The sequence below is a fragment of the Cervus canadensis genome, chromosome 1 (genome assembly GCF_019320065.1).
Source record: "Cervus canadensis isolate Bull #8, Minnesota chromosome 1, ASM1932006v1, whole genome shotgun sequence".
Lineage (NCBI taxonomy): Eukaryota > Metazoa > Chordata > Mammalia > Artiodactyla > Cervidae > Cervus > Cervus canadensis.
Window position 1 is genome coordinate 75,494,207 of NC_057386.1, and position 27,493 is coordinate 75,521,699.

General features: G+C 42.2%; 1 protein-coding gene across 1 annotated transcript in view; it reads left to right on the forward strand.

The window, feature by feature from the left end:
• The window catches only part of RNF150 (ring finger protein 150), a 263,130-nt gene extending 237,696 nt beyond the window's left edge, over positions 1–25,434 (forward strand). The window contains exon 7 of the mRNA XM_043485779.1: positions 16,557–25,434. Coding sequence (XP_043341714.1) covers positions 16,557–16,675 — 119 coding nt within the window. The 3' untranslated portion in view covers positions 16,676–25,434. The remainder of the gene's footprint in view (positions 1–16,556) is intronic.
• The last annotated feature ends 2,059 nt before the right edge of the window (positions 25,435–27,493 follow it).

A 27,493-nucleotide genomic window follows, 5' to 3' on the forward strand; every position in this document is an offset into this window, starting at 1 on the left:
CCATCCATGGGTGGAATATTTATTTAAACAATGACATACGACAGTGCTGTTAATCAGGTATCAGGCATGTTGTGGGTTACAGGTGTTCTTCAGAAAAAAGGAGGATTGCAGGGGGCAACAGTACCCTCCAACCTCTGACCACACCCCTCCCTGATGGGAAGGAATCAGTGGGGACCTGGGGCAGAGTCATCCAGAGCTTCTGCTCCACTTACGAAAGACCAAGTTAGGATGCAAATGCCATTGTGGGGAAGGCTGAACTTAGCCACACCCTTCTTTTTACTTGGGTTTTTAGTAGCCAAACCCTTTCGTGTGTACAATTCAATATGGGTGTGCAATTCAGATGCAATAAACATATAAGTTTAACATCTTTGGTTTTTCAAGCAAATAAGTGAAAAGTGTCCAACACAGAGTCTAGTGAAGTTTAGGCCCTTTCCCCTCCCTCGTTGGATCATCTTAAGAAGAGGCATTTTGGCAAAGTGAATTGTAACTACCAGATTTGTTTTGTTTTGGCTTTCCAGGAAATAAAGATCAGATGAGCAAAGGAAATGAAGATCAGATTAATGAAGAAGAAGAGAGGGTTTAACAAGTGATTTCAGTAAAGATTCATTGCACTATTAATTAGTCATCTGCCTCTGAATATTGCTACACTGTATACTAGGGGAGGAGCAGGGAGTGGTGGGTTTGAGAGGAACTGCCTCAGCTATCCTTGTTCTAGTTGCCGTCGTCACCTTTGTGGTCATCACCATCATCTTCCACTGCTGTTCAGTCTCCCAGTTCCCTCACTGCAGAACCCTAGGGTTTCATGGAGCACCACGAAGAACCTTCAGAAGAGGAACAGAAGAGCTGAGTTCAAGTCCCAGGTTCAGCCATTTCCTGGCTGTATTCTAACAGTGCTGTTACCCAGCCACACTCCCCCCTTTGTTTTCCCCCTGCCATATGAATGTCTGGTCAGCTTAATGTCCCCCTTATTCCCTCTGCCCTTTCGCTTGTCCTTGTTGAACAGCTTTCCTCATTTGTATCTCCTTTATTCTCACCCTAAACTCATGCCAAGGGATTCCCACTGCATGGCCAAATATTGATTAAAATTCTGGATTCTGTTCTAGATACAGAGAGCTGGAAATTGCATCCTGTGAGCCAGAGGAATGGGTTTGGTTGTGATTAGATAGTATGCATGACTGGCCCACTGCTCTTGCTATTATAAGCTGAGGATAGAATCCATTAGGTTTTCCAGGAAGATGGATAAACACATCCATCTAGGTGAATTTCAGTAATTTCTTGTTGCAATGCTAACTTGGGCTCTGGGTCAAAACATCGGGCCCCTTTTTCTGTAGCTTGAACAGTGTGTCTCTCAGTTCTTGAGCCCGAAACAGGCAGGTGTTTTCCTGCCCCAAAACACCAGGTTGTGACCTGTTCTCAAACCAGCCAAAGGCGAATTATGTAGTATTTATCTGAGGAGGAGGAGGCAGTCTGAGTTCTTCTAAACAAAAGTCTTACAGTCTTGACATTTTCTAAACAGGCTTCTCCATGTGATTTGTAGAGATGTAGGTGGTCAGAAAGGTCAGAAACAACAACTATATTAAAAACCTTAAATCAAGGGGACGTCCCTGGTGGTCCAGAGACTAAGACTCCATACTCCCAATGCAGGGGGCCTGAGTTCAATCCATGGTCAGGGAACTAGCTGCTGCATACCACAGCTAAGACCCAGTGTAGCCAATTTAATAATTATTAAAATAAAAAACCTTAAATCAATTGTGATAGTAAAACAGGTTGATGTAAAATGATGCCTGTTACGGAGACTCCAATGTGCTCATGAAAGTGTTGCATCTCTAGTTTAATGCTGAGCTGTTTGGGAAAAAGTGACTGTTAGTCACTCAGTCGTGTCTGGTTCTTTGCAACCCCATGGACTGTAGCCCATCAGGCTCCTCTGTCCATGGAATTCTTCAGGCAAGAACCCTGGAGTGGGTAGCTATTGTCTTCTCCAGGGGATCTTCCTGACCCAGGGATCAAACCTGGGTCTCCTGCATTGCAGACAGATTCTTTACCATCTAAGTCATCAGGGAAACTTGGCTATTTATCTGCCTATAATTTGCTTAAGCTTTTTTTGAGGACTTGATTTCAACAGTTTCGTTATTTAAATTGCTTCATTCTTTAAAAAAAAATACGTGTCGGAAACTGTGCTGCTGTTTCTGCCCTCCCCTCCCCAGCCCCTTCTAGAGAGATGTGAAGGATCTCCTACTTTGCTGTGTTCCACAGTTTGACCTTTAAACTAGATCTTGTATTTCCATCAGAGCCTGTTCTCCAGTTTCTTCTGGCTCTTATGTTGGACTATCTTGTAACAGAGCGACACTTGTACCAGCAAGAGGGATAAGGCTGTCACATGGCAAATGAGCTCTTTATGAAATGTTGATGCATTAACCTACATCTGACCACGCTAAAGAAATAGAGCATTACAGGAACAGTGGGATAGTGGCCAGAGAAAGAAAGGGCACCCTTTGTCCGTCAGGACCTTGATAGACAAAGAAGGAAGCCAAGAGGCTTAATGGGACAGGAATAAAGCAGGTTCTCAGTAAATGTACTAAATGCAATAATAGCTGCCTCTTATCTGGCACAGCATGTGCCAGACACTGTGAAGTGAAGCCACACACACACAGACCAGATCTTGTTAGAGACTACAAAAATATTATTGTCACTATTTTACTGATAAGGAAACTGAGGTGGTTTATTTTCACCAGTTTATTTAAGCAAGTACTTTTATGCACAAACATAATATAATCCAGGTATGTTAATGTCATGACACTTCAGCCTGGCATTCAAATCACTCTTCAGTTTTGGTACAGCCTATCTTTCCAACCCCTTTGCCGTATTCAGTGAGACCAGTCAGGAAAGTGGAAATTGCTTTAGATATTTCAAAATAGGGGAATGTAATATAAGAAATTGATTACAAAAGTGTCAGGAGAAACTGAACTCCAGCCTTTACCTTCTACCATACACCAAATTAACTTGAAATGTGTTACAGATCTCTGCATGTGACACACCAATTTAGTAGAACAAAGGATAAAAACGACAAGTTCATCTCAATTGATTCATAAAAAGCATTTGACAAAACACACAGAAACCAGTTGTTTTTCCATACACTATATGATGAACAACCTGAAAAGGAAATTAAGGAAACAATCTCATACAATAGCATCAAAAGGAATAAAGTATTTAGGAATAAGCTTAACTAAGGAGATGAGAGACTTGTACACTAAAAACTATAAAACATTGCTGGAAAAATACAAAAAATGCAAATAAATAGAAAGCCACCCCCTATTTGTGGATTGGGAGACTTAATATTGTTAAACTGTTCATACTAGGCAGAGCAATCTACAGATTCAATGCAATCCCTGTCAAAATCCCAATGTCATATTTTGCAGAAGTTAACAAAAAATCCTTAAATTTATATGGAGTCTCAAAAGACCTTGAATAACCAAAATGATTCTCTGAGAACAAAGCTAGAGGCCTCACACTTTCTGATTTCAAAGTATTTTACAAAGCTACCATAATCAAAACAGTGTAGAACTGGCATAAAAACATATGGACCAAGAAAAGCAAACAAAGAACCCAAAAATAAACCCTCACATATATGGTCAAATTCTCTGTGACAAGGGTGCCAAGACTATACGATGGGGAAGAATAATCTTCTCAACAAATGGTGCTGGGGAAACTGGAAATGCACATGTAAAAGAAAGAAGTTGGACCCTTATCTCACAAGAATCATGCAGGATGGTGGTGTCCTGGACATCTGTTGTACAACAATGTGCATGTGGTCGACAGTATTGTACTGTGTACTTGGAAGTTGTTTTGAGAGTGAATTTAATGCATTGTGATTTTTTGCCACCAAAAAAAATATTGGCAGTTTTTCATGTAGTTACACATACCCACCATATGGATCCAGCAATGTAATTCTAGGTATTTACTCAAGAGAAATGAAAATTATGCCCTCAAAAATACTTGCACATAAATGTTCATAGAAGCTTTATTTACAGTAGCCTAACACTGGAAATAATTCAAATGTTCATCAGTTTATGAATGGATAAGCAGAATGTGACATCATTAATGGTTTCATAATGAGTATACTGAGTGAAAGAAACCAGACACAAGCGTACATACTATAAAATTGCAGCTATATAAAATTACAGAAAATATATATTTATCTCGAGCCATGGTTATCCACTAGGGGTGATTTTGTCTCTCAGAGAGCATTTGGCAATGACTGAAGAGTGTTTGATTGTCATAACTGGGGAGGGGATGATGCTATTGGCATCAGTGGGTGGAGACCAAGAATGCTGTAAAATATCCTGCAATTCCCAGCACATTCCCCTGACAACAAAGAATTCTCCAACCCCAAGTATCAATTGTACCAGTGTTGACAAACCCTGAAAAAGAGTTATAAAAAGAAAGCAGATCAGATGTAAGCTGAAGCCAGGGACAGAGGGAGGAAATGACCATAAAGAGACAAGACCAAACTCTGGGGGAAATAGAAATCGAGTACATACATCCATCACATCCATCAAAACTCATCAAAATCATGCTTCATTAAAGTAGATTTATCAAAAACAAAACCAGTTTGGAAGACTGGAGGAGCAAGATATCCCAAGATCCTGAGCACACTTCCACTATTCTGATGTTGCCAGAACTGTCTGGCTTCTGCTGCGGAGACCACCAGCTCTGAGTAGGTGGTCAGGATCCTTCTCTCTCTGATTCTGTTGAAGGCATGCCCAACACTTCTGGAGCCCACGGGGACCTGCCTGAACTAGAAGGGCATGGGCTCCGCTCCTCCTCCCACCTTCCAGTCTCCTTGGCAGGACCTAAGAGAAAGCCAACTGGCAAAGGAGGCTGGGGAATGTAGCTCCCAGTCTTCTGGCTCCCTGTGGAACTGGAAAGCACAGAGGGCGGGAAGAGGGCAGAGTGTCTGTAGGCAAGATCTGGTACTTTGCTATGGTTCTCCATATCCTAAGCTACAGCCGAATCAAACCATCCACATGCCTTGACATTTGCTCTGATGATGGTTAGTCAGGTAGGTTCTCCTAAAAGAAAAGCCATCCTCCTGTAGACAATGCTTGGCCACCTTAGAGAACCAACCATTCCAGGCTTACAGTGTAAATTCATACATTTAGCCAACTGCCTCCTAAAATTGTTCAGATATAACAGGCACTTATATCTCTTAAAAGAAATGCCATCTTCCTCATCTCCATACTTCCCAGCACTAGTCAGCTCTTACCTCTGGTTTACATGTAACCTACTTCATGAGGGTTACCCAATTGGAGATGAAGTTTTCCTTACCTTTCTGTTTCTCTAGCATATTTATACCTCTCTTTTAACATATATCATCTTATATTTGATGTGCATACGTATGTGCTAAGTTGCTTCAGGTGAGTCCAACTCTTTGTGACCCTACGGACTGTAGCCTGCCAGGCTCCTCTGTCCATGGAATTCTCTAGGCAAGAATACTGGAGTGGGTTGCCATTTCCTTCTCCAGTATTAGATGTATATAGACACAGATATGATTTCTTTTACTAGATTGCTTTCAAGTTAAAAGCAGAGCCTGTGTTTAGTTCATCTTTATTTCCTCCAAAGGTCATCAACAGTGCTGTGTACCTAAGAAGTGTTCAATAAATTCCTATTGGATGAATAAGTGATAAATCAATGAATGAATACATGAAGCCTATAGATAACTTTATACTTGTAATATAAATTAATTTAATTTATAATTTTATTATAAACTATAATTTTATAATTGAAGAAATGATTATCTGCATGATATCTACCTGTCTCTCTAAACCTATCTGATAGCCTTTCCTCTTTTACTCTTTTTTCATTCCAATCATAGTCACAGTTACCAAGAGCATTCTGTATACCAGATATTATGCTTAATGCTGAAGGTTTCCTGCAGGTGGTACTAATTAGGAATTGTAAAATAGCTATTAACAGCATAAATGTTCACTAGATTTTGCTTTCTTTCCTATAAAAATTAATGTACAACTAATGCAAAAATCACCTTATGCCTTCTCTTGGCACGTAGTAAAGAATTACTCAGTGAATGAATTTTTAATGAAATCAAAAGGAATTTGAGCAATTGGAGAAAATCTTCCTCTGCTAGGTGAAGTGTCACAGGGAAAGAAAACCAGTGACAAAAAGATAAAAGCAAAGAGTGAAATCCTAACTTGAGATCTAATTTAATATCCAGACTTCAGGGAGTTCTCTTTTACTAAGTCAGGATAAAAAACAATGCTGTAAATGTCCCCAGGTGAGAAAGAATTTTCCTGATTTGAGCTCACCATGTTTACATTTATGATTATAGAGCAAACATTTAAAAAGGCAAAAGTTCCCCTGTTATAGCTGAACAATTTTTAGGAGTCACTTGGCTAAAAGGGGTGAATTTATATTGTAAGCCTGGAATGTTTGGTTCTCCAACGTGGCCAAGTATTGTCTTCGGGAATAATCTAGGGCTTCCCAGGTGGCTCGCTGGGAAAGAATCCACCTGCCAATGCAGGAGACGCGAGTTCGATCCCTGGGTCTGGAAGATCCCCTAGAGAAGGGAATGGCAACCCACTCCAGTACTCTTGCCTGGGAAATCCCATGAACAGAGGAGCCTGGCGGGCTACAGTCCACGGGGTCGTGAAGAGTCAGACACAACTGAGCGACTAAACCACAGCAGCCAAACAGAAGTCTGGCAGCTATGCCACTGCCTTTGCACAGTAGCATAGCCGTCAACACCACGGGCAGTTGGGCTGGGATTCCATTTCCGCCTCTTTCTGGTCTTGACCTCAGACAAGTTGACTTCACCTGTAAAGTGTGAAGCAGTCATTGGGGGAATCGTTCGTCTACTCCAGACCATCTTTGTGAGGGTGACATACAGAACGTGTAATTGCTTAGAGCAATGCCTGGAATTATTGTTAATATTGTTGCACAGCCTCTGAAGAAAGTGAGCCAAAGATTACCATCCCCACAGCAGAATCTACTCATAACACAGAAAATTTAAACCAAATCAGAAGTTTCTCTTCTCAAAAATTCTTGTTAAGCAAAAGAGAAAAAAGCAAGGAATACATGTGAAAGAGACACATTTCCTTACTGAAAATACTCTGCATTTGGAATCAAAGCAACTTTCCCACTAAGATTACAACAGGGAATATACATATAAGCAGTGTTTGTTGTTTAGTCGCTAAGTTGTGTCCAGCTCTTTTGTGACCCCATTAACTGTAGCCTACCAGGCTCCTCTGTCCATGGGATTTTCCAGGCAAGAATACTGGAGTGGGTTGCCATTTCCTTCTCCAGGGGATCTTCCTGACCCAGGGATCGAATCCATGTCTCCTGCACGGGCAGGCAGATTCTTTACCACAGAGCCACCTGGGAAGGCCTCAGCATCCAAAGCAACGTCCAGAAGGATGCTAATTTCTTTGAAAACTTATTTATCAAGTACATAGTGGGGGGGAAATAAGCTTTTATATGGTGCAGAACATGTGAACATCAAACTTACTGGAGAAATAGAATACCTGGGGGATGATATTCGTCAATCCCTTATTTTCTCTCAACACAGAGAACACATCATGAGGGCGAGGTTTGTTAGTTCCTAACAGAGGAGGATTTATTCCAGCCACTACTTCTCTGTGCCTCCTTTCATAAGTCAGGCAGTGGAGTAAATATCTAGGATGGCTCATTTTCTGCTCTAGCTTTGAATAACCATCATTTAGAAACAATTAAGTAGGACAGCAGAGATTTCAGATGAAAAGTGTCCCGTCAAGTTAATAAAACACACAGTTAGTGAAATGTAAACCAAAAGATGCATTAAAAAAAATAAAAAGCCAAACCATTCTTGGTCACAGGGAACAGTGTTTTCTTCAACTTACCCTGGTCAGTTCCCTGGCGGTCCAGAGATTAACACTCTGTGCTTCCACTGCAGCGAGTACAGGTTCGATCCCTGGTCAAGAAACTAAGATCACACATGATGTGTGACACAGCCTAAAAAAAAGAACGACTTATACCAGGCACAAGACCTCTTAGATGCATGCTTCTGAAACTTTTATCGTTTCTGTGAGAATCTAGTAAAAGCAACCCTCTCCCCAGAAAAATGCATATATGCACATAACCATATAGGCGTGTATGTAACTGTGGATACGTGGACTCCCCTGAAAGTCAGCATCTTCTGGCCTTTGTTACTGGTGCTTAGGCCTTCCCTGGTGGCTCAGTGGTGAAGAATCCGCCTGCCAATGCAGGAGACACAGGTTCAATTCCTGGGTCAAGAAGATCCCCTAGAGAAGGAAATGACTACCCACTCCAGCATTCTTGCTTAGCACATCCTCAGACTAACTCTCAACTCTGAAGTATAGATGCAGTCAAGTTCATGAACTCTGGTGTCAGAGAGGCCTTGGTGTGAATTCTGAATCCAACTCTTACTGCCGTGTAAACCCAAGAAGTTTTTTACTTTTCTGAGCCTTAGTTTTATCACTTGGAAATAGAAATAATGATTTTTCCTTTGTCACAGGTTAATTGTGAATACTCAGTTGGACAATCTAAAGTACTTAGATAGATAGTCCCTGGCATATGTTAATACTAAGTAGTCAATAAGCACTCTATGGTTGTTAGTTAGTAAAACATAAAGCTTGACACCCTATGCATCCATCACCCTATGATACACTATGTCCAGAGAGGAAATTCAATTTCACTGCTTCAAACATGTACCAAGTGCCTCCTCCTTATGGAGGGATGCGGTACCTTCCGAAATGGGAATGTTGACATTGGATGGGCCCAGAGCCTGTTAAGTGAGACAGACCCCAACCTGCCCAAGACAGGACAGGCCACATCTCAGGTTGGGAGGAACGTTATATCATCCAGGCCCACTGTTATAGAGATAGTTATAGCAAACCCACAGCAAAAGTACAGCTTTAGCTGTAGCGTCCGTTTCACAAAAGGAAACCTGTGAGTTGGACTATAAAGAAAGCTGAGCACCGAAGAATTGATGCTTTTGAACTGTGGTGTTGGAGAAAACTCTTGAGAGTCCCTTGAACTGCAAGGAGATCCAACCAGTCCATCCTAAAGGAAATCAGTCCTGGGTGTTCATTGGAAGGACTGACGTTGAAGCTGAAACTCCAATACTTTGGCCACCTGATGCGAAGAGCTGACTCATTTGAAAAGACCCTGATGCTGGGAAAGATTGAGGGCAGGAGGAGAAGGGGACGACAGAGGATGAGATGATTGGATGGCATCACCGACTCAATGGACATGAGTTTGGGTAGACTCTGGAAGTTGGTGATGGACAGGGGGGCGTGGCGTGCTGCGGTTCATGGGGTCGCAAAGAGTCAGACATGACTGAGCAACTGAACTGAACTGAACTCTTTAGGTAACATTCTTTGTATTAAAGAGGAAAGAAAGAAACCAAAGTCCATATGAATAATTTATGGACTAAATGGAATTAATAAAAACAAATCCTGCCACTAAGAATTTTTTGGTTAACCACAGTTAGCCTACTGATGGATTTTACTTAGAATTAAATGTGCTAATATATGAAAGTAGTAGTTATGAGTCAACAAAATAGGTCACAGAGCTCCATTTAAAGCAGTGTTTTCTGCTTACCATCTAAGCAGATGCTCTTTAACATTGTGATAAAGAGATTCAGGATGGAGTGTTAGATACACTGGATCAATCTTTAAATCCACCAAAATACTTTCTCTGTGCTGAAGTGAATATAATATAAAAGAAGCAGACTCATAGATACAGAGAGCAAACTAGTAGTTACCAGTGGGGATCGGGTAAGAGGTAATTTAGGGGTGGGGAATTAAAAGACACAAACTATTGGGTGTAAAACTAGCTCAAGGATGAATTGTACAACACAGGGAATATAGCCAATATTTTGTAATAACTATAATGAAAATTATACAACCTTTAAAGTTGTATGAAAATTAAAAAGTAGTGAAAAATAAAATATTACTTTAATAAAACATCTTACCTCTGTTCCTATCATAACAAACCATCACCATGTTTCATCTGTTTTGCTGCAGTGGTTTTTGCTGGATTACCTCCACCCTTGACCTACCAATCTATTCTTCTCTTAACTGCAAGAGTGATTTTTTAAAATATTAAGCAGGTCATATTACTCCCTGTTTAAATTCTTTCAATGTCCTTACAATGAATGAAACCAAGAGAAGAAAGGAAGAGTGTCTAGTAGTATTGGGCAACTGTGTCAATGGGCTAAGTATTTTTTCATCTGTGAAATAGAAATAATAATACCCCCACACCAAAGGGTTGTTGTGAGAAATCAACAAAGACCAATGTTATTTTTGTATTCATTGTATATTAGCTTTTGCAAGAAAGAAGGTAAAATTCAGTGAACATTTTTTTTCAGTTAACAGTTATTTTATACTCCCCAATTAGTTCCACCTACAGAGAACCTTAGTGTCAGCATTTTTACTTGTACTCTTATGGTCTCAAATTAAAATATCTGCTTTGATTAAAGAGAGCCTTCCCTGGTGGTTCAGATAGTAAAGAATCTGCATGGAATTCAGGAGACCCAGGTTTGATCCCTGGGTGACAAGATCCCCTGGAGAAGGAAATGGCAACCCACTCTGGTATTATTGCCTGGGAAATCCCATGGACAGAGGAGCCTGGCAGGCTACAGTCCATGGGGTTGCAAAGAGTCAGACATGACTGAGCGACTAATAGTTTCTTTCTTCTTTTGATTAAAGAAAAAAATTCTGTTTTTAAAAATTATGGAACAAATATAGTTCAATTAAAAACATAGCACAGACTAAAGAATAATTTCAGATGTCTTCAGATCATTTTTTAAAGTTTCGGAATGAAAAATGATTAGATACTGTGGTTGATGCAGTGTCCCATCATGAAAATTGAACCACTTTTTGGCAAATCTCTATTTGTATTGATTTGAATTTATCCTTGCCTAGAGCCATGCAGGACAGTCAGTTTCCAAAATAGCATTATAAACTCAACAGCCAATAGTTATAGCAATCCACACGGCCCTTTTTTCTTTCAATTGACACATTCCAACTTAGAAAGCACCATAGTGAGAATGAAGCCATGAAATCTGCTGAGGCTGGTGGCTGAGAAGACAGGCGTGAAGGTGAGAACCTGCAGGCACAGTGAGCTATCTGTATACCAGTCAGCTCTTATCTGTGCTTTGTTTGTGTACTTGCTCTATTGAAAGCCTTAGAATCACTCAGTGATGAGCTCTTTGGTTGACTTGTAGTTTACTTGTGAGCTATAATATTTGGCTTCTTATGAGTTGAATTGATTCATGGACTATTGCCCAAAAGAACAAGAAGGAGGAGGAGGCAGATCTGAAATGGAAAGCAGTGGGAGGGGGGAGGATATATCTCTACAACATAGACCTCATTCTAATTTTTTAAAATTTTTATACAATTTTTAATGGTTATACTCCATTTACAGTTATTACAAAATATAGGCTATATTCCCTGTATTGTACCACATCCTTGTAACCTGTCTTACATTAGTTTGTGCCTCCCACTCCCCCAGCCCTATCTTGCCCCTCACCCCACTGGTAACCATAGTTTGTTCTCTGTGTCTATGAGTTTGCTTCTTGTCTCTTGTATTCACCAGTTTGTTGTATTTCTAGATTCCACATATAAGTGTTATTATACAGTATTTGTCTTTTTCCATCTGACTTATTTCACTTAGCATAAAACCCTCCCAGTCTGTCTATGTTGCTGCATATGGCAATATCGTGTTCTTTTTTATGACCAAGTAGTAGTCCGTTGTAAATACATACCACATCTTCTGTATCCATTCATCTATCTTGGAAACGTACATTGCTTTCATATCCTTAGTCCTCATTTTTTATCTCCAGGAGTAAGAATATTCCTGTTTTCTTTATACCTCAGAGCAGTGAATTCTCCCATTTAGTGCATACTTGTACTAAATATACAATAGCAGGCTTTCTTCTTGATTAAGAGAAAACTTTTTAGTAGAAAACAACATGTTGAAGAGTTATGGCAGAAGAGAAACTTACAACTCTTTATCACTGGTAATTCTATTAAATAATTCTTTATAGAGCACCCACCATGTCTGAGGCACTGTGCTAGACTTGCATCAACATATACACAAGTAAACTGTAACAACTGGAAAGACATCTGATAAACCTGGTACAAACTCTCATTTTATAGATTTTAAAACTTTAGCCCCAGAGGAGAAAGTGACTTATACAGAGTAACATGTATAATTACTTATAGCTGAGACTGCTGCTGCTGCTGCTAAGTCGCTTCAGTCGTGTCCGACTCTGTGCGACCCCATAGACGGCAGCCCACCAGGCTCCCCCGTCCCTGGGATTCTCCGGGCAAGAACACTGGAGTGGGTTGCCATTTCCTTCTCCAATGCATGAAAGTGAAAAGTGAACGTGAAGTCACTCAGTCGTGTCCGACTCTTCGCGACCCCATGGATTGCAGCCTACCAGGCTCCTCCATCCATGGGATTTTCCAGGCAAGAGTACTGGAGTGGGTTGCCATTGCCTTCTCCCAAAGCTGAGACTACAGTCTCCTAAAGTAAGATAGGATCCCAGCTCTCATAAATATAATTTTAAGTGTTAGTTGCTCGGTCATATCCAACTCTTTGTGACCCTTGGACTGTAACCTGCCAGGCTCCTCTGTCCATGGAATTCTCCAGGCAAGAATACTGGAGTGGGTAGCCATTCCCTTCTGGAGACCCCTGGAGGGGATCTTCTTAACCCTGGAATTGAACACAGGTCTCCCGCATTGCAGACAGATTCTTTACCATCTGAACCACTAGGGAAACCTATATAATTTTCTCATTGTAAAAGTGATGCTTATGGAGAGCACTGAGTAAAAAGTATGGATTGAACACATGAAATTACTTCTAGGCACTCCTAAAACCCCACAAAAGCTATAGCAAAGGGATTTTCCAACATGGACAGGGGAAATGTAGGAAGAAACGCTGGCAAAATTTGGGCAACTGGGAAGAAATGAATAAAGCATCAGTGACTTAGTGGACCTAAAAATCAGAGCAATCCTCTGTCTCTGGCTGTGCAGATTGTGTCCTGCCCAAATCCATTCCCCACTGCTTACTACAATTCCAGAGTGAAAGCTTCCACCAGGTGGTGATGAGCGCATAACCATGAGGAGAAAACAAGTGCTAAGCAGAGGTGAAGAAGAGGAGGACCACCCCAGTTTGCATCAGAGAATTCCCCAACGGTCAGGGATGCAAGGTACCAGATAGCTCTGGAGAAGAGGATAAATGAGAAGGAAGTACACACGTGCAAAATAAAGATGGACTATAGGTACAGGTACAGGTATAGATGGGCTTCCCTGGTAGGTCAGCTGGTAAAGAATCCACCTGCAGGAAACACAGGTTAGATCCCTGGGTTGGGAAAATCCCCTGGAGGAGGGCATGGCAACCCACTCCAGTATTCTTGCCTGGAGAATCCCATGGACAGAGGAACCTGGCCGGCTACAGTCCAGGGGATCACAAAGACGTGGACACAACAGAGCGACTAAGCACAGCACAGCATAGGTATAGGTATAGATGTAGATACAGTGGATCAATAGATGTAGCTATAGATATTTAGCCAGCCTCGAATGTATATGGTGTGAGGCAAGGATCCAATTTCACCCTTTTTCTGCATGACTAGTTTTATTGAATGTTTGTGTACATGTGTTTTTTACATTTACTTATTTATGTGGCTGAGTCAGGTCTTAGTTGTGGCGCATGGGATCTTCTGTTGCAGCCCATGGACTCTCTAGTTGCAGCGCTCAGGCTGAGTTGCTCCATGGCATGTGGGATCCTAGTTCCCCAACAAGGGATCAAACCTGTGTCCCCTGCATTGCAAGGCAGACTGTTAACCAGTGGACCACCAGCAAAGTCCCCTGAATATTTGTTGAATGCCACCATTGACAAAGCTAAATGCTTCTATCCAAGATCTGCTTCAAAAGTTTTATTCTACCCATTGATCTGTCTATATATTTTTTCCTTTCTTTTTTTTATTTATTTTTATTAGTTGGAGGCTAATTACTTTACAATATTGTGATCTGTCTATATTAATGTGAACCTCATGCACCTTTGGGTCTAGGAAACACTTTAGATCTCAGTCTTTAGGTTGGCTACACCCCTATGAGACACTTTATTTCTCTAAAACTGATTCTTAAGACCATAACTCTTTGTCAGTTCTCTGTTTGTCTCTTTGTAAACATTTGAAAATTCACTGCCCTTCATGAAACTCATATTTATTTTTTTTAACTGTACCTCAACATGAAGAAATTTTACCAGTGATTATGAGAGCAAAAGTATTATAACCATCTGCATTCTCTAGTACTTAGATATTCTGTTGGTCTTTTAACTGCATGTTTCTTCTGTAGGGTAATGGAACCTACAAGATCTTCTGGTTTTATTTATTTATTTATTTATTTTTTGATCTTCTGGTTTTAAAACTGCCTTATAGGCTTCCCTGGTGGTACAGATGGTGAAGAATCTGCCTAGGTTCGATCCCTAGGTTGGGAAGATCCCCTGGAGAGGGAATGGCAACCCACTCCAGTATTCTTGCCTGGGAGAATCCCATGGACAGAGGAGCCTGGTGGGCGATAGTCCATTGGGTCACAGAGAGTCAGACACAAGTGAGCGACGGACACTTTCTGTCTTTGATGGGCGGCTGAGCTCCCCAGCGTCCCCTGTTCATACTCCCTAGCTTACCTTTGCATCCCAGTCATACAGAAATACAGTCTGATGTCTGCACAAAGCTGTCTATCAACTCCAACTGTCTGTACACGCTACTGCTAGTGCTTAAAAGATTCATCCTTCTCATTTATCTGGCTGAAATGCAAGTTATCCTATAGGACTCAGTTTAGACATGGCACCCCGTGGAAAGCTTTCTTAGACTCAGCAAATGGTTGCGTAGCCCCCTTACCTCCTATAACACCAGGTACATCTTATAACAAAGAGCTTATCATGTTGGGGTGTAATTGACAAGTCAGTGGTCTGCCTGCCTACTAGACAGTAAGCTCCTTGAGGACTGAAATTGCCTCATTTTTACCCCTATATCCCTACAGCTAGCACAATTCTTAGCATATAGTAGGGACTCGATTATATGTTGAGTGAATGAATGATATATGTTCACTGAAGCATGTTTAGGAGTAAAGCTAAATTTTTTGAAGAACAGAAAATAATTATAAGTCCCCAAATTTGAGACAACTCTTATTAACACCATTGGCTTTCTTATTTCCAGTTAACTTTCTCTGTTGACTTCACTGCACATAAAGCTTTGAATACTTCTGTTTTCATTTACTGGGAGCATTTTCTTCTGTAAATACAGACTCTTTGGAAACATCACTGTAATTATAATAAGAAGATTGTCTTTTAGAAGTAACATAGTTTACTGAGATATTTTTTATTGTTAGGCTTTGTTACTTGCAATGTTTTGCTGCTATAAATAATGCTTAAATGGATACTTTTGCATCTCTGATTATTTCTCTGTAATATACTGTGGAAATGAAATTACAGGGTGAAAATTTCATAGTTCTGAATGCAGTTGATCAAAACATCTACTGCAATGTACCCTTAACTGTAATACAGTCTTTTTTAAAGAGTGAAGATTTCATAACAAAAAGGAGTAACTCCCTTTTACCTGATATTTATTGGTCAATTGTATTACATTCTTTTGTGAATTGTATAAGAGTAACCTTTACCCATTTCTTCTGCTGGACTCTTAGTTTTTCTTATTTATTTAAAAGTTCTCTGTATGTTAAGAATACAACCCTCAGTGAATTTTTTACAAATATTCCCAGCATGACATAATACTTTTTTTCTGGCCCCATGCAGATGCAGGACCTTAGTTCCCTGACTAGGGATCAAACCAGTGCCCCCTGTAATGGAAGTGCATAGTCTTCACCACTAGACCACCAGGGAAGTTCCCCAGGGTGACATTTACCTTTGTTCTTATTGTTCATGTTTTTAATATTCTTAGAAATTTTATGCACATTTATCAGTCATTTCATCTGTGAATTGTTCAACTGCTTTTCCATATAGAATTTCTTGCCTTACTTAAAGATATTCAGTGTATTTTTTCCTCCTTAGATATATACTTATAAGATACATCTTTTCATAGTGTGAGAAGGGCTTCCCAGCTGGCACTGGCAGTAAAGAATCCACCTGCTCCTGGAAGAGACATAAGAGATGTGGGTTTAATCCCCGAGTCAGGAAGATCCCCTGGAGGAGGGCATGGCAACCCACTCCAGTATTCTTGCCTGGAGAATCCCGTGGACAGAGGAGCCTTGTGGGCTAGTCTGTGGGATCACAAATTGATGTGACTCACCACACACGCACTTAGCATGAGAAGATAGCTAGACTTTTTTCTTATGTATTTATTTTTTACAAACTAGCCGGTTTTCCTGATACCTTCTCTTGGGCTTCAGTGAAATGGAAGGCAGCTATGCTAGCCACTGTACCACCAAGACTTTGGCATCAATGAGCTGTTATTAAAGGCGGTCGTATTAAGCCTCTGAAGACATAGCTCGGTGTTCACCATGAACTTTTTTCCCCCTCAGGTGAGCAGGAGCCAGCTATAAGCAGTGATTCTGATATCTCACTGATCATGGCGATGGAGGTTGGACTGTCTGATGTAGAACTTTCCACCGACCAAGACTGCGAAGAGGTGAAGTCTTGAAACAGCAAATAGAGAAAAAAGGGATGGTAGGACGCGAGGGGAAGGAAGGGAGGAGTGCACCAAGATTGGACCTGGCACTCACGTCTCCAGAACACCTTGGCAACTCCAGCGCGCTCCACTTAAGAATGGTACTGCTAAGCAATATCCAAAGTCCCGTTCATCAGGATGCAGTTCGTCCACGTCGGCGCCAGCCCTGGCCTTGGCACCTGCGAAGCTGAAAGCTGATTTTCTCTCCCATGTCCTTATAGACACACACTTCAGAAGTTCCTGAAACAGACTGAAAGGACACTCTTAGGGCTTCTTAGTTTCATTTCAGTTTTTCCCGGGGTCTTATTTTCCTATTTGGGGAATGTGGTTGATTTCTTTTGCAGTTTCTTTTTAAGGACTATGTATAGTTTACTTTATGTTCACTCCTTTGTGTTTCCTTTGATTCACTCCAGCTTTTGTACCGAGTTCTGTTTAGAAGCATCAGTTCCTGCTCTGACCAGTTTGTATTCCATCTCTGAGATTAATGGCCTTGACCTCTCAGCATGAAGTGTGCATGGCTTTGGGAAGTGCCTCGGCACCTTGAAACAGTCTAAGGCCAGCTTTCGTTTAGAATCTAAATTCTTTTAAGTGGGTCTTAAAACTCCCAGCTGCCAGAGACCCCAACACCGAGCTCTTGAGTCTGCGGAGGCCACCGCTCATGTGTTTCAGCTACACACCCTGGCTTCCACTTGCCCAGCTCTGGTAAGGACCCACGTGACTTGAGAAGGAAGCTCTAGGGAGGCACGTCAATCCCTCTGGGTCTTAAGAGTCTTTGACTGAAATTCTGAAATCACAATTTCCCTCTCGGGGCATTAGTGCCATTCTATGTGGCTCTAGGGCTTGTCCGTTGCTGGGACAACAAGCCTAATTTTCAAACCAGATACCACATACTCTTCCTGAAAGTGAAATGTCTGTTGCATTGGTTTCCCCAAGGCTACGACAATCTTCTGTTACCTCCATGAGTGGGTCCTGCAGGAGATGGAAGCTTTAGAAAAGATCCAAGCATCTTTGGATCCAACACAGTGGGGGCTGCGAGTGCATCCAGGTCTTACCTTAATTCCAGTACACTTCTGTTCAACCTCACCAGACCTCGAAGAAAGGATTTAGGTGAGTCCTTAGGAAACTGCTTCCCAGGGCTCCCCTGAGTGCGTCTAGATACCAAGTGAGAGGTGGGAGGTGGGGTGTAATAGAACACTCGATCTAAAAAGTACAGCGTGGGAATTGTTGAAATCAAGTTTCTCCTGACTGAGAGACAAAGTCAGAGGGAGAGGAAACGAGGTATCAAAATGAATTCTGAAAATCCACCTGGTGTTTTTAAACTCTTTATGTTTTTATTCTTTTTTTGTAACTATGACAGAGATGTGCTATTTTTTCAGTGGGCAATTTTGTAATACATTTGAGATTCTCCAGATGCACGGATGACTAAGGCAGTGTAAATTGTTTCTCTGGACCATTAGATGGATCACCTCGACATCTGTGAAAGGCCATGCTGCTGGGCATGGGTTACCTGGGAAAGAAAGCTCTCACCGAGCTATTTACGTATGTGATGAGGCCCTTCTGCCTTGCCACACTCATCCTCATGCAAACACAGAGTTTGGTCCTGCTGTAAAACCGTGCTGCCTGCTGGAACACGTGTAGATGTCAAGGGAGACCCCTGAAGGCTTTTTTCTCTGCCTTTAACGAGTTCCTATTTGATCCTTTCTAAGTAGGCAGCAAGGGCAGAGAAAATGGTCACCACCTTCAGAAATGTCTCATCTCTGTAGGAGTCCAACACTTCCTGTCATGAAATCCAGGGTCTCCAAGGCAGGGAGGAGTAAAGGCAGTGCTGAATCCAGAGTCGGGAGGCAGAGATGAGCCGCGTGCTTGCTGGGCCTCGGCTTCAGCGTCTGTAAAGAGAAGGTGTTTAACAAGATGATGCCCGAGGCTCCTTCCAGTCTTAGGACCACTAATGAGCATTTTGCCAGGGGTACCCATTTTTAGCAGTGAGTGATGACATACAGCAGACTTTCCACCTTGGGCAGGCAGAGTTACTTGACATGTAACATATAACAGCTTTCTGAGACTCAGCACGCCTGTGTGGCTGAAACTGACTGTCTAAATAATGGAAGTTCTAAGTCCAAAGAGGAGTTGCTTTGTTTTGCCTTGCTTTAAAAGCCACACTTAGTCACAGAGTTTGCAGTCTCTGGATACCTTCAAATCCTAGTTCTCAGTGTAGAATTCTTCGTCTCGAGGTATTTCTTTTTCTAGGTCAGCAAAAACCTGTACCACCTACCCCTCCTTCAGTCAGCTTTGTCCAAAACAAAGTTTGGTGTTAAGGTAAGGGGAATGAGGAGGACAATTCAACAGCCAAGGAATATAAATTGGATACCATGCCCAGAGAGAAAATGCCTTTGGGATTGGTGGGTGTTCTCGCTTCCTGCCAGTGACCAGGTAGCTCAGGAGTTGGTTGCTTATGCAACCATAGGTGCCATAGCCTAGCAGCCCCTAAAAGATGCTGCCTAGGTGATGACGGGCCCAGGTGGCAGAGCTGAGTGTGTGGACCTGACCCTAGGAAGGTTCTGCTGCAAGCTCCCCGCGTCTAGAAGGTTCTCCTTTACCAAAGATGTGTTTCTGAAGAGTTTTCCCATGACTTTGGTAATTTTAAGACCAAAAAAAAAGTAATTAGCTGGCATGGAAGCATTCAAAAAAAAAAAAAAATGGAAAGAGTCATTCTCACACAGCACGTCCCCCCAAAGAATAAACCCTGACCTGGGCCCCCTGTGGCTCATAGAAAGTATCAAAGGGCGTGGGAACCCTCTTGAAGCATCTGCAGCCCTGATGTGCATTTTTCTGTAGGGCCTAGACCAGCACTCTCCAGTAGAAATATAGTAGAAGTCCCACGTGTAACTGTAAATTTTCTACTGGCCACAGTTTTAAAAAACAAAAGAAAATAGGTAAAAGTAATTTCCATAATATACTTCTTTGTTCCAACATTATTGTTTCCACAGGTAATTAGTAGAAAAAGTATTCATGAGATACTTGACATTCTTTTTCATACTAAGTCTACCAAAGGCAGCATGTGTTTGACAGTCACTCAACTGTCCATTTGGACTGGCTAATTCTCCAGTCCTCAGCAGCCCACGTGGGTCATGGTCACCCTCAGAGAGCACAGGGCTAGAGCTTCTCCAGTGTTCTCCCAAGATTCCCTGACCCTTGCAAAGAAAAGGGGCTAAAACCTAATTACCACTAGAGAGAACTGGATCCCACCCAGGTCGCCTAATGAGAGGCCCAGAGACCCACTTGTCTTGTAATGGATAAATATTCAGACCATCCTTCCTGAAATTTTTGCTGGACCTGTTTAACCGTACCACAGATGTCCATGACCATTTGCTGTTACTTCCTTGACCAGTTTTTTTGTTTGTTTGTATTTTAAAGAAGTCACCCAGAGCATGTTGGTTTGGTGCTGAGACAAAATTATATCCTTCACTTCCACCCTTGGACTGATGTGCGGCACTCAGGAGCCAAACAGAATTCCAGATTCTAGTAATGCAGATTTACTTCCACCCCTTGTCCCCCTGCAGATGGTCTTTTCCTAGTTCCAGTGGCCCCTAGCCCCATCACTATGGCTAAAATGCATGAATTTTGGGGGGAAAAGTGGCAAGGTACATATTGACTCCAAATACGAGACTCTGTGTGGCCTTCTCAATACAGGAGAAGTCTTAAGAGCTTGTGACTTTCCAGCCTCAAGTTGGTGAATTATGATGCCCTGCAACTCAGAAACCAGCTCTCAACTCAGAAGTAAGCATCCCCCGTCGGCTCCAAGGATGTGGGCAAGAAAACGAGCATCCCCATTCCCTCAGAGTAATTTAGAGTCCCCTCTAGGAACTGCTGCATCCTGTGTGGCTGGTCCCTTTGGGCAGAACTGAGCTTCGATCATGAATAGAGCATGAGTATTTTGATTTCATCTCTAGGTTTTGGTTACCCCTAAAATGTCAACTCTGTCATCCTGGCAGGGAGTGATGGAGAGCTTGGAGAAGGTAGAAAGTTAAAAGTAGCAAAGGCGTCTACCTTTTCTCACATCACTGAGTAATGATCATGACCATACAGGCAAAGAGGGTTTTTTTGTTGTTGTTTTTAATTGGGGGATAATTGCTTTACAATATCGTGTTAGCCTCTGCCGTACATCGACATGAATCAGTCACAGGTCAGAGAGATTTCTCTGTTTGTTTTGTTTTCCCTCATTCTGATGGAAACATCCTGCATGTTCCTGGGTCTGGATTTGGTCATCCCAATCCATGGTACCCAGTGGCTAGTTCAGTTACTGCTCTTACATTCCTGAAGCTGACATCTTTTCAGAACCAAAAATGATGACGGACAGCCTGTCTTGGGACTCTTACTACCATCATGTTCATCGGGTCGAGATGAAAATTCTTGCAGAGCATTTAGTTGTCTGTTGAATGCATCACCTGGACTGAAAACAAAGAAACCTCATCAAAGCAAAACCCTTTCAGAAAACCACAGAGAGAGTCACACCCTCTGTGGAGGGAGGACCCAACCCTCTGTGGTAATAGACAGAGCCTCTGAAGCCATTTCTGGTAGCATTTTTTAATAGTACTTTCATTTAGATTTCTTTCCTTTCTTTGTCTGGGTGTGTCTCTCTCTCTGGCTCTCTCTGACTGCCTATCTCTTTCTTTGTATGCACACCCCCACACACATCCTTTTCCCATCTTTCAGGACAGAAAAACCTTAGTGGATCTGAAGAGGTGTTATTATTGTGATTACCATCGTTCCTGTTGTTGACGTTTTTCTTCTTTTTATTGTGTGGCAGAATCTATCTCTGCACTTCTGATGAGGAAAACCAGTTGACTATAAAAGCAAATTAACTTCCTCTGTAGTGGAGTTTGCCTCATTTTCACTTCTCATGTCACTAATTTTATCACAGACCACCTCTAGCTATTGCCTTAAAAAAAAAAAGACTTCCTTGCCAGAAAAGTCTCCGAGGCAAATAATGGCAAGGTAACAATTCCAGAATGCTGTCTAATCGGTTATCTTCCACCCCCAGCATCTCTGACCTTCTCAATTCACCACAGGCCCCCAGGGTTAGGATTTCTTGGAAAAACACATGGGCTGTACCGTATCCAATGTCCACTCCTGCTTCTTAACATCTTGGCACAAGAACTTGCTCTTTGTAAGTGATCTGAGAGGCCACTTCTTCCTTGAGACTGAAAAAGAGGCAGAAAGAAACCATTTCCCCAAAGGGAGAGACACACAGTTCCTTGTGAGGTGCCCTGCATCACAGAACTCCCTCTATGCTACTGGCATGGCCGGAGCTGAACAGTACTTTTGACGAGGGCAATTAAAAGGTGGTGAGGATACAGCTTCCTGATGACTCAGCGGGTAAAGAATCCTCCTGCAATACAGGAGACACGGGAGATGCCAGTTCGATACCTGGGTCGGGAAGATCCCCTGGAGGAGGAAATGGCACCCCACTCCAGTATTTGTGCCTGAAAAATCCCATGGACAGAGGACCCTGCTGGGCTATAGCTCAGACGGTCGCAAAGAGTCAGACACGACTGAGTAACTAAGCGCTCATACACAGGGATGCTTTTACCCACTGGAAGTTAGCAAAGAGGATGGCAGGGAATGTACATGGATGCTCTTCCCGAATCAGTGAGCATCCTCCAGTTTTACAGCTGATCTCTCTGGGGGCTTGTGTTCGTCTTAAGGAGTTGAACACTTGTGAGTTAAACACTCCTGATTGCAAAGAAGGTTGGGATTATCTGAAAAATAAATTAATTCTGAGAAGCAGGTGTGCGTTTATCATCACTAGCCTCTTACCTTCCTGCCCTCCCCTCCCCATCTCATGACTCCAGGCCCTTTGTAATTTATAAAGACCCACAGACGAGTAGCCACACTGTGCTCTTTGAGCCTTTGGGTGTCACTAAATTAATCATCCCAAAACTCAAGCAGTGCATCCAGAGCCTGGATGTAGACGCTTCATTATCAAGCCCTTTAATTGCAAAACCTGCTCATTCTGCAAAGGAGCTGCTGAGGTCATTTCCATCTCTCTTTACTGTCCTCTAAATGATGCCTGCCTTGAGTGCTTCATGATCAAGTGGCTTCTCCAGAAATCTCCATGATTAAAGACCTTCTCATCCTTGTGCCACTGTTAACATTTGCATTTACCACCAAGCCATCTGTCTCTGGCCACTGGATAAATATTTGTTGAGGATAATGATAAGTCAAAAGCATACATCTCTCCAGAGGCTCTGCAGGTCTGAAGAGAGAGAGGGAGAAAAACCCGTGGAGAAGGTACCTCATTCTGAGTCACCTGAAGTCGTTGCTTGGCAGGACATCTGTGGTCTTGTCATCCTTAGTGAAGTGAAGGACTTGGAGAAGTAGAGAAAATCAGGTGGGGACCATGTGTACTGTATAAACCAAAGACCATCCAAACATGTGTCCACCCTCCAAATGGACACATGTTTCTTCCAGTGGCTAGTTTAACTTTTTCCCAGTGTGCTCATAAATAAAAGTGAAGTTGGTTCGCTTGGTCGAATGAAACTGTGAATGAAATCTTAGGGGTTTTCTCTTGCAGGCTGGATTTCTCTTATGAAATCCAGAAATCTAAAAAAGAAAAAACAAAAAAGGTATCATGGCCTTAGTACTGCACCATCTTGACAGTCGAGTGCTTAGTCTCCTTTTCCCTCAAAAGTTTCAGACAAATTGAGCGCTTTGTTGAACTCAGAATATTGTTCTCTTTGAGAATGTGAAGATTTTAAATAGCCAAAGAATTTTCGTGTATAAGAGCTAGTTAATTATAGCATATCCTGCTCTTTTGAAGAAAATACCAAACTATTGCCTGTAGTAATAGATCATGAAGCCACGGCAGGACTTTTCAGTCTGTGTTTGTGTTGGCATCTATGGTACAGTGTTAAACAGGATGTTATTGCAAGGGAGCAGGGTGCCCTCTGCTGGAATTCTCACCATTATCCTTTCAGCCAACTCATTTGACGAGAGTCACCATTTCCTCAACAACTAGTAGTGATTTGCCTTTTATTGTAGTTTCCTCAGTAGTTGAGAATTTGGTCCACTTTTGTCAAAAATAGGGAGGAATGTCACAAACTCTGAAAATTGGAGGAGGGCCCCATGGAACATCTCTCTGTCAGCAGCCCCCATCTTCCACAAACTGTTGAAAGGATATTGTTTGCTCTATTTGCAAAGGAGATGCCTCTGGCTGGAATGTTTGTACAGAGTTCTAAGACAAGGGCCTAACTGTTTTGTAACGTTATCTCAACTTTTTTCTTGTCAAATTGCAAAGGAAGATCAATAAACAGATTTCTTTCGTATGAATGTAAATGGTGTGAGATACTGATGTGTTTTGTACATGTACATAATATATTTACTTCCTGCTTTCACATTAGTAATCTGCAATGGTTGTACCATTTTATAATTAGAAAGAGATGTCGGGGTGGGGGAGGGGAGGGAGGGGTTGTTATTTTTATAGTGAGATGTCCCTTATATTTAGAAAACTTGAAGTAATTTTGTACTTGTGAAAAGTTACATTCCATTCGTTTCTTGAAAAAATAATGGGTGTTGTTCTTTTAAATGTTCACAAGCTGGAAGGATGATTATTCTAGTTTCTGGGAAGAGCCTCCCAAGTAGTATATACAAGACGCTGATTCTGTGGACTGCAGATCAAGACCAGCAACTGACAGCTCAGCAATGTGAAAAGAAAAGAAAAACCAACGTATTTTAACCTCTTTAGGTAGGAAATTATTATTCTGTTTGGGAAGGGGCAAAATCTCCTACAAAGAATGAATTTACCATTTGGAAATAGTTCAGACATGACATCTTAAATCAATGTTTAATCCCTTCATACTAACAAGAAAAAAATTCAGTGAATTTATTACCCACCCACCACCCTCTTCCAACACAGATTATGTGCTTTCATTGTAAAATGAACAACGTCACTGGTAGAGTTTCACTCAGCGTCACCTCGAGGTCTTTCCGGCCAGTCTGAAGATCCCACATGTAATGGTCCCTAACTCAATTTCGCGATACTCAGATTATGAGACTTTTTCCTTGTTGGTTGTTTTTTTTTTTTTTTTTTTGCCATATGACTCAAAATCACCAAAGTTACTCCTCACGGCCTTTTCACGAGTAACTTCTTATTTGAACTTTGGTTTGTTCTTAATTGTTAAAAAATTTTTTTTTAGTAGTGAATTATGTAGCTGTGCTACCCAAACATTATCTTCCATACAAGTCACAGGCATATTTAAATGATTAGTTCAGATGGTGTAGTTATTGGGTTTCATTTTGTTTTTTCTGTATAAACCTCTTTTTCTTCTTCCCCACCTCAGGCACCTACCTTACTCCTTCTAAAGCACTTTATATTCCTCTTGAAATACACAGAAGTTTAAAAGAAACCATCTTTAATGGGAATTGTCTTCTATTAGGAGACACAGCTTTTATTTTGCTTTATTCTATCCTCTGTGTGCTTGGAGAGCAGAAGCTGTTTGTCTCATATGGGCTAATGATGAGATATTAAGGCTAATAATTGGAATCATTCAATCCTACAACATGGCTCTTTTTATTATATAGAAGACTATCGTGTAAATAAGTGCAACCATGTTCTTCTGTAAAGTTCAAAAAACATGCAATTATGAACATTTGAAAAGGATTGTGAATTCCAGGAAATTCCATTGCAAAATTTTGTTTGGTTTTGTTTTTTAATAAAATGGAACTGGAGGCATGTGTTTGCGTCATCCATTCCCTAACTGTAACCCCATCTGGGATTCCAAGGTGGCCCTGCGGGTCAGAAAACATCCATATTTATCGCTGTCATGATTGTGTTCAAAGAACAAGAGATTTTAATAACTTCTTTATCTCTCTCAGGTAAGTCAAATGCCAGGTAGACCTCTTCTTAGCTCTGTGCATCTAAGTGAAGTAATTAAAAAGATTTTGAGGGAGTTTCCTGGAGGCCCAATGGTTAAGACTCTGTGCTTCCAAAGTAGAGGGTGTGGGTTCAATCCCTGGTTGGAGAACTAAGGTTCCACATGCCAAAAATTAAAAACAATATAGATTTCAAGTAGCTGAGCCGAAGGATGGCTGCTGAATTCTCTTGAAATGTTGTCGGGTAGGAACCAAACACTTGATCTGAGCTGCCGGTGGGCAGATCACCCTAAAGAAGGTTACACTGCGGAGCCCACCAGATGGGCTGGAGCAGCAGGTCCTCATTTATACTTACTTATACACGTCTAACAGATTTTAAACAGCAATTTGTTCAGATTAGCAAGATGGGAAATGCCAGCCTAGGAAAATAGGAAAGGAAGATGAAAAGGGGGAGAGGTACCCTATTTACTGTTATCACCCACCAGGCAGGCCCTGGTGTGGCTCAGAGCCTCTGGGTCCGGCCCATCCAAGAGGCCGATGTGTCGCCTCGTGGCAGGCAAGTCGTACGTGCCTGGTGTGGTTCAGCTGATGACCAAAGCCTTCTACCTGGCCTGGCCCACCTCCAGAGGCTGTGAACACCACACTATTTGCTGGCAAAAGCCAAGCCATGTTGGATGCCCTGGCCCCCCAGAGCTGCTTCCTGCCCAAGTGACCACTGCTGAGTGAATGGCTGGAAAGCATCAGGGGCCAATCCATGCTTCATTCCTAGGTCAGAGGGCATTTGAAGGAGACTGTTGGTAACTGGGCCTGTGGCACATTGGGAGGCACTCTCCATTTTGCTCATGCCCCCACGATTACAACGTTGATCTCCCCAGGCACCTGTGATCACCAACGAAGCTGCCATCTGGGGTGGACGCTATTACCCAGGATCTGGAAGCCATCCCTCCTGACTCCGTCATCCATGATCCTTGCAGAGGAAATGTGCTTGGTGGGACCCATTCTCACTATGCTAGCAACTTCAGCAGCCGAGTCCCAAGGATGACTCCGCTGGAACAAGCGTTCATGACACATTAGCAATTAACAACCTCCAAGCAGGTCTTCGCTAAGTCATCACTGTTCCTCTCTGTCAAGGGTCGTAGTTTTCAACACTGTGCTATACAGGACCCCTTGCATAGAACGTAGGTTTTTGAGCTAGAAGAAAGCTGCTGGACCTTTGTTTCCCACTTCAGAGCGTTGTCCCTGCTCCAGCTATAACAGAAAAAGGTCAGCGTGCACAGCCTGCACCGCCAGCCTGGTGCCCACTTCCGCTGGAGCAGAGATGTCCCAGGACACAGGTCACTGGGGGCCCTCAGAGTCACCTGTGTGTCAGGGAGCAGGCAGGGGTGACCACATGGCTTATTTACCATTCATTCAGGCAGTAGAGGCACTGCCTTCCTAGACACTCCATTCCATGCAGTATATGCATCATTTCAAGAATGGAGAATGCAAAACTCCCCAGTGCTTCGTAATAAGCCAGCTGGGCCAACTTGACCACCCAGTTTCCTAAGACTGTTAACGCCCATATTTGGAGTACTAGCTGCTAAACCACTATTCAAAACATAGGAAAATGTGTTTAGGGACTTCCCTCGTGGTCCAGTAGGTCCCAATACAGGGGGCCAGGGTTCAATTCCTGGTCAGGGAGCTAGATCCCACATGCCGCAACTGAGTTTGCATGCCACCACTAAATATCCTGCATGCCACACCAGACCCGGTGCAGCCAAATAAATAAGAAAGAAAATGAGTTCTTTTCTAAGTCACAATCCTTTCTAAACCAATGTCAGCATCCCCACTCATCTCCTCACCTTGGTTGAATGACTCGTTGCACCAGATTAGGGAAACAGGGCTGGTAGGGGAGGAGGTGGGTTATTTTTGTTCTGTGAT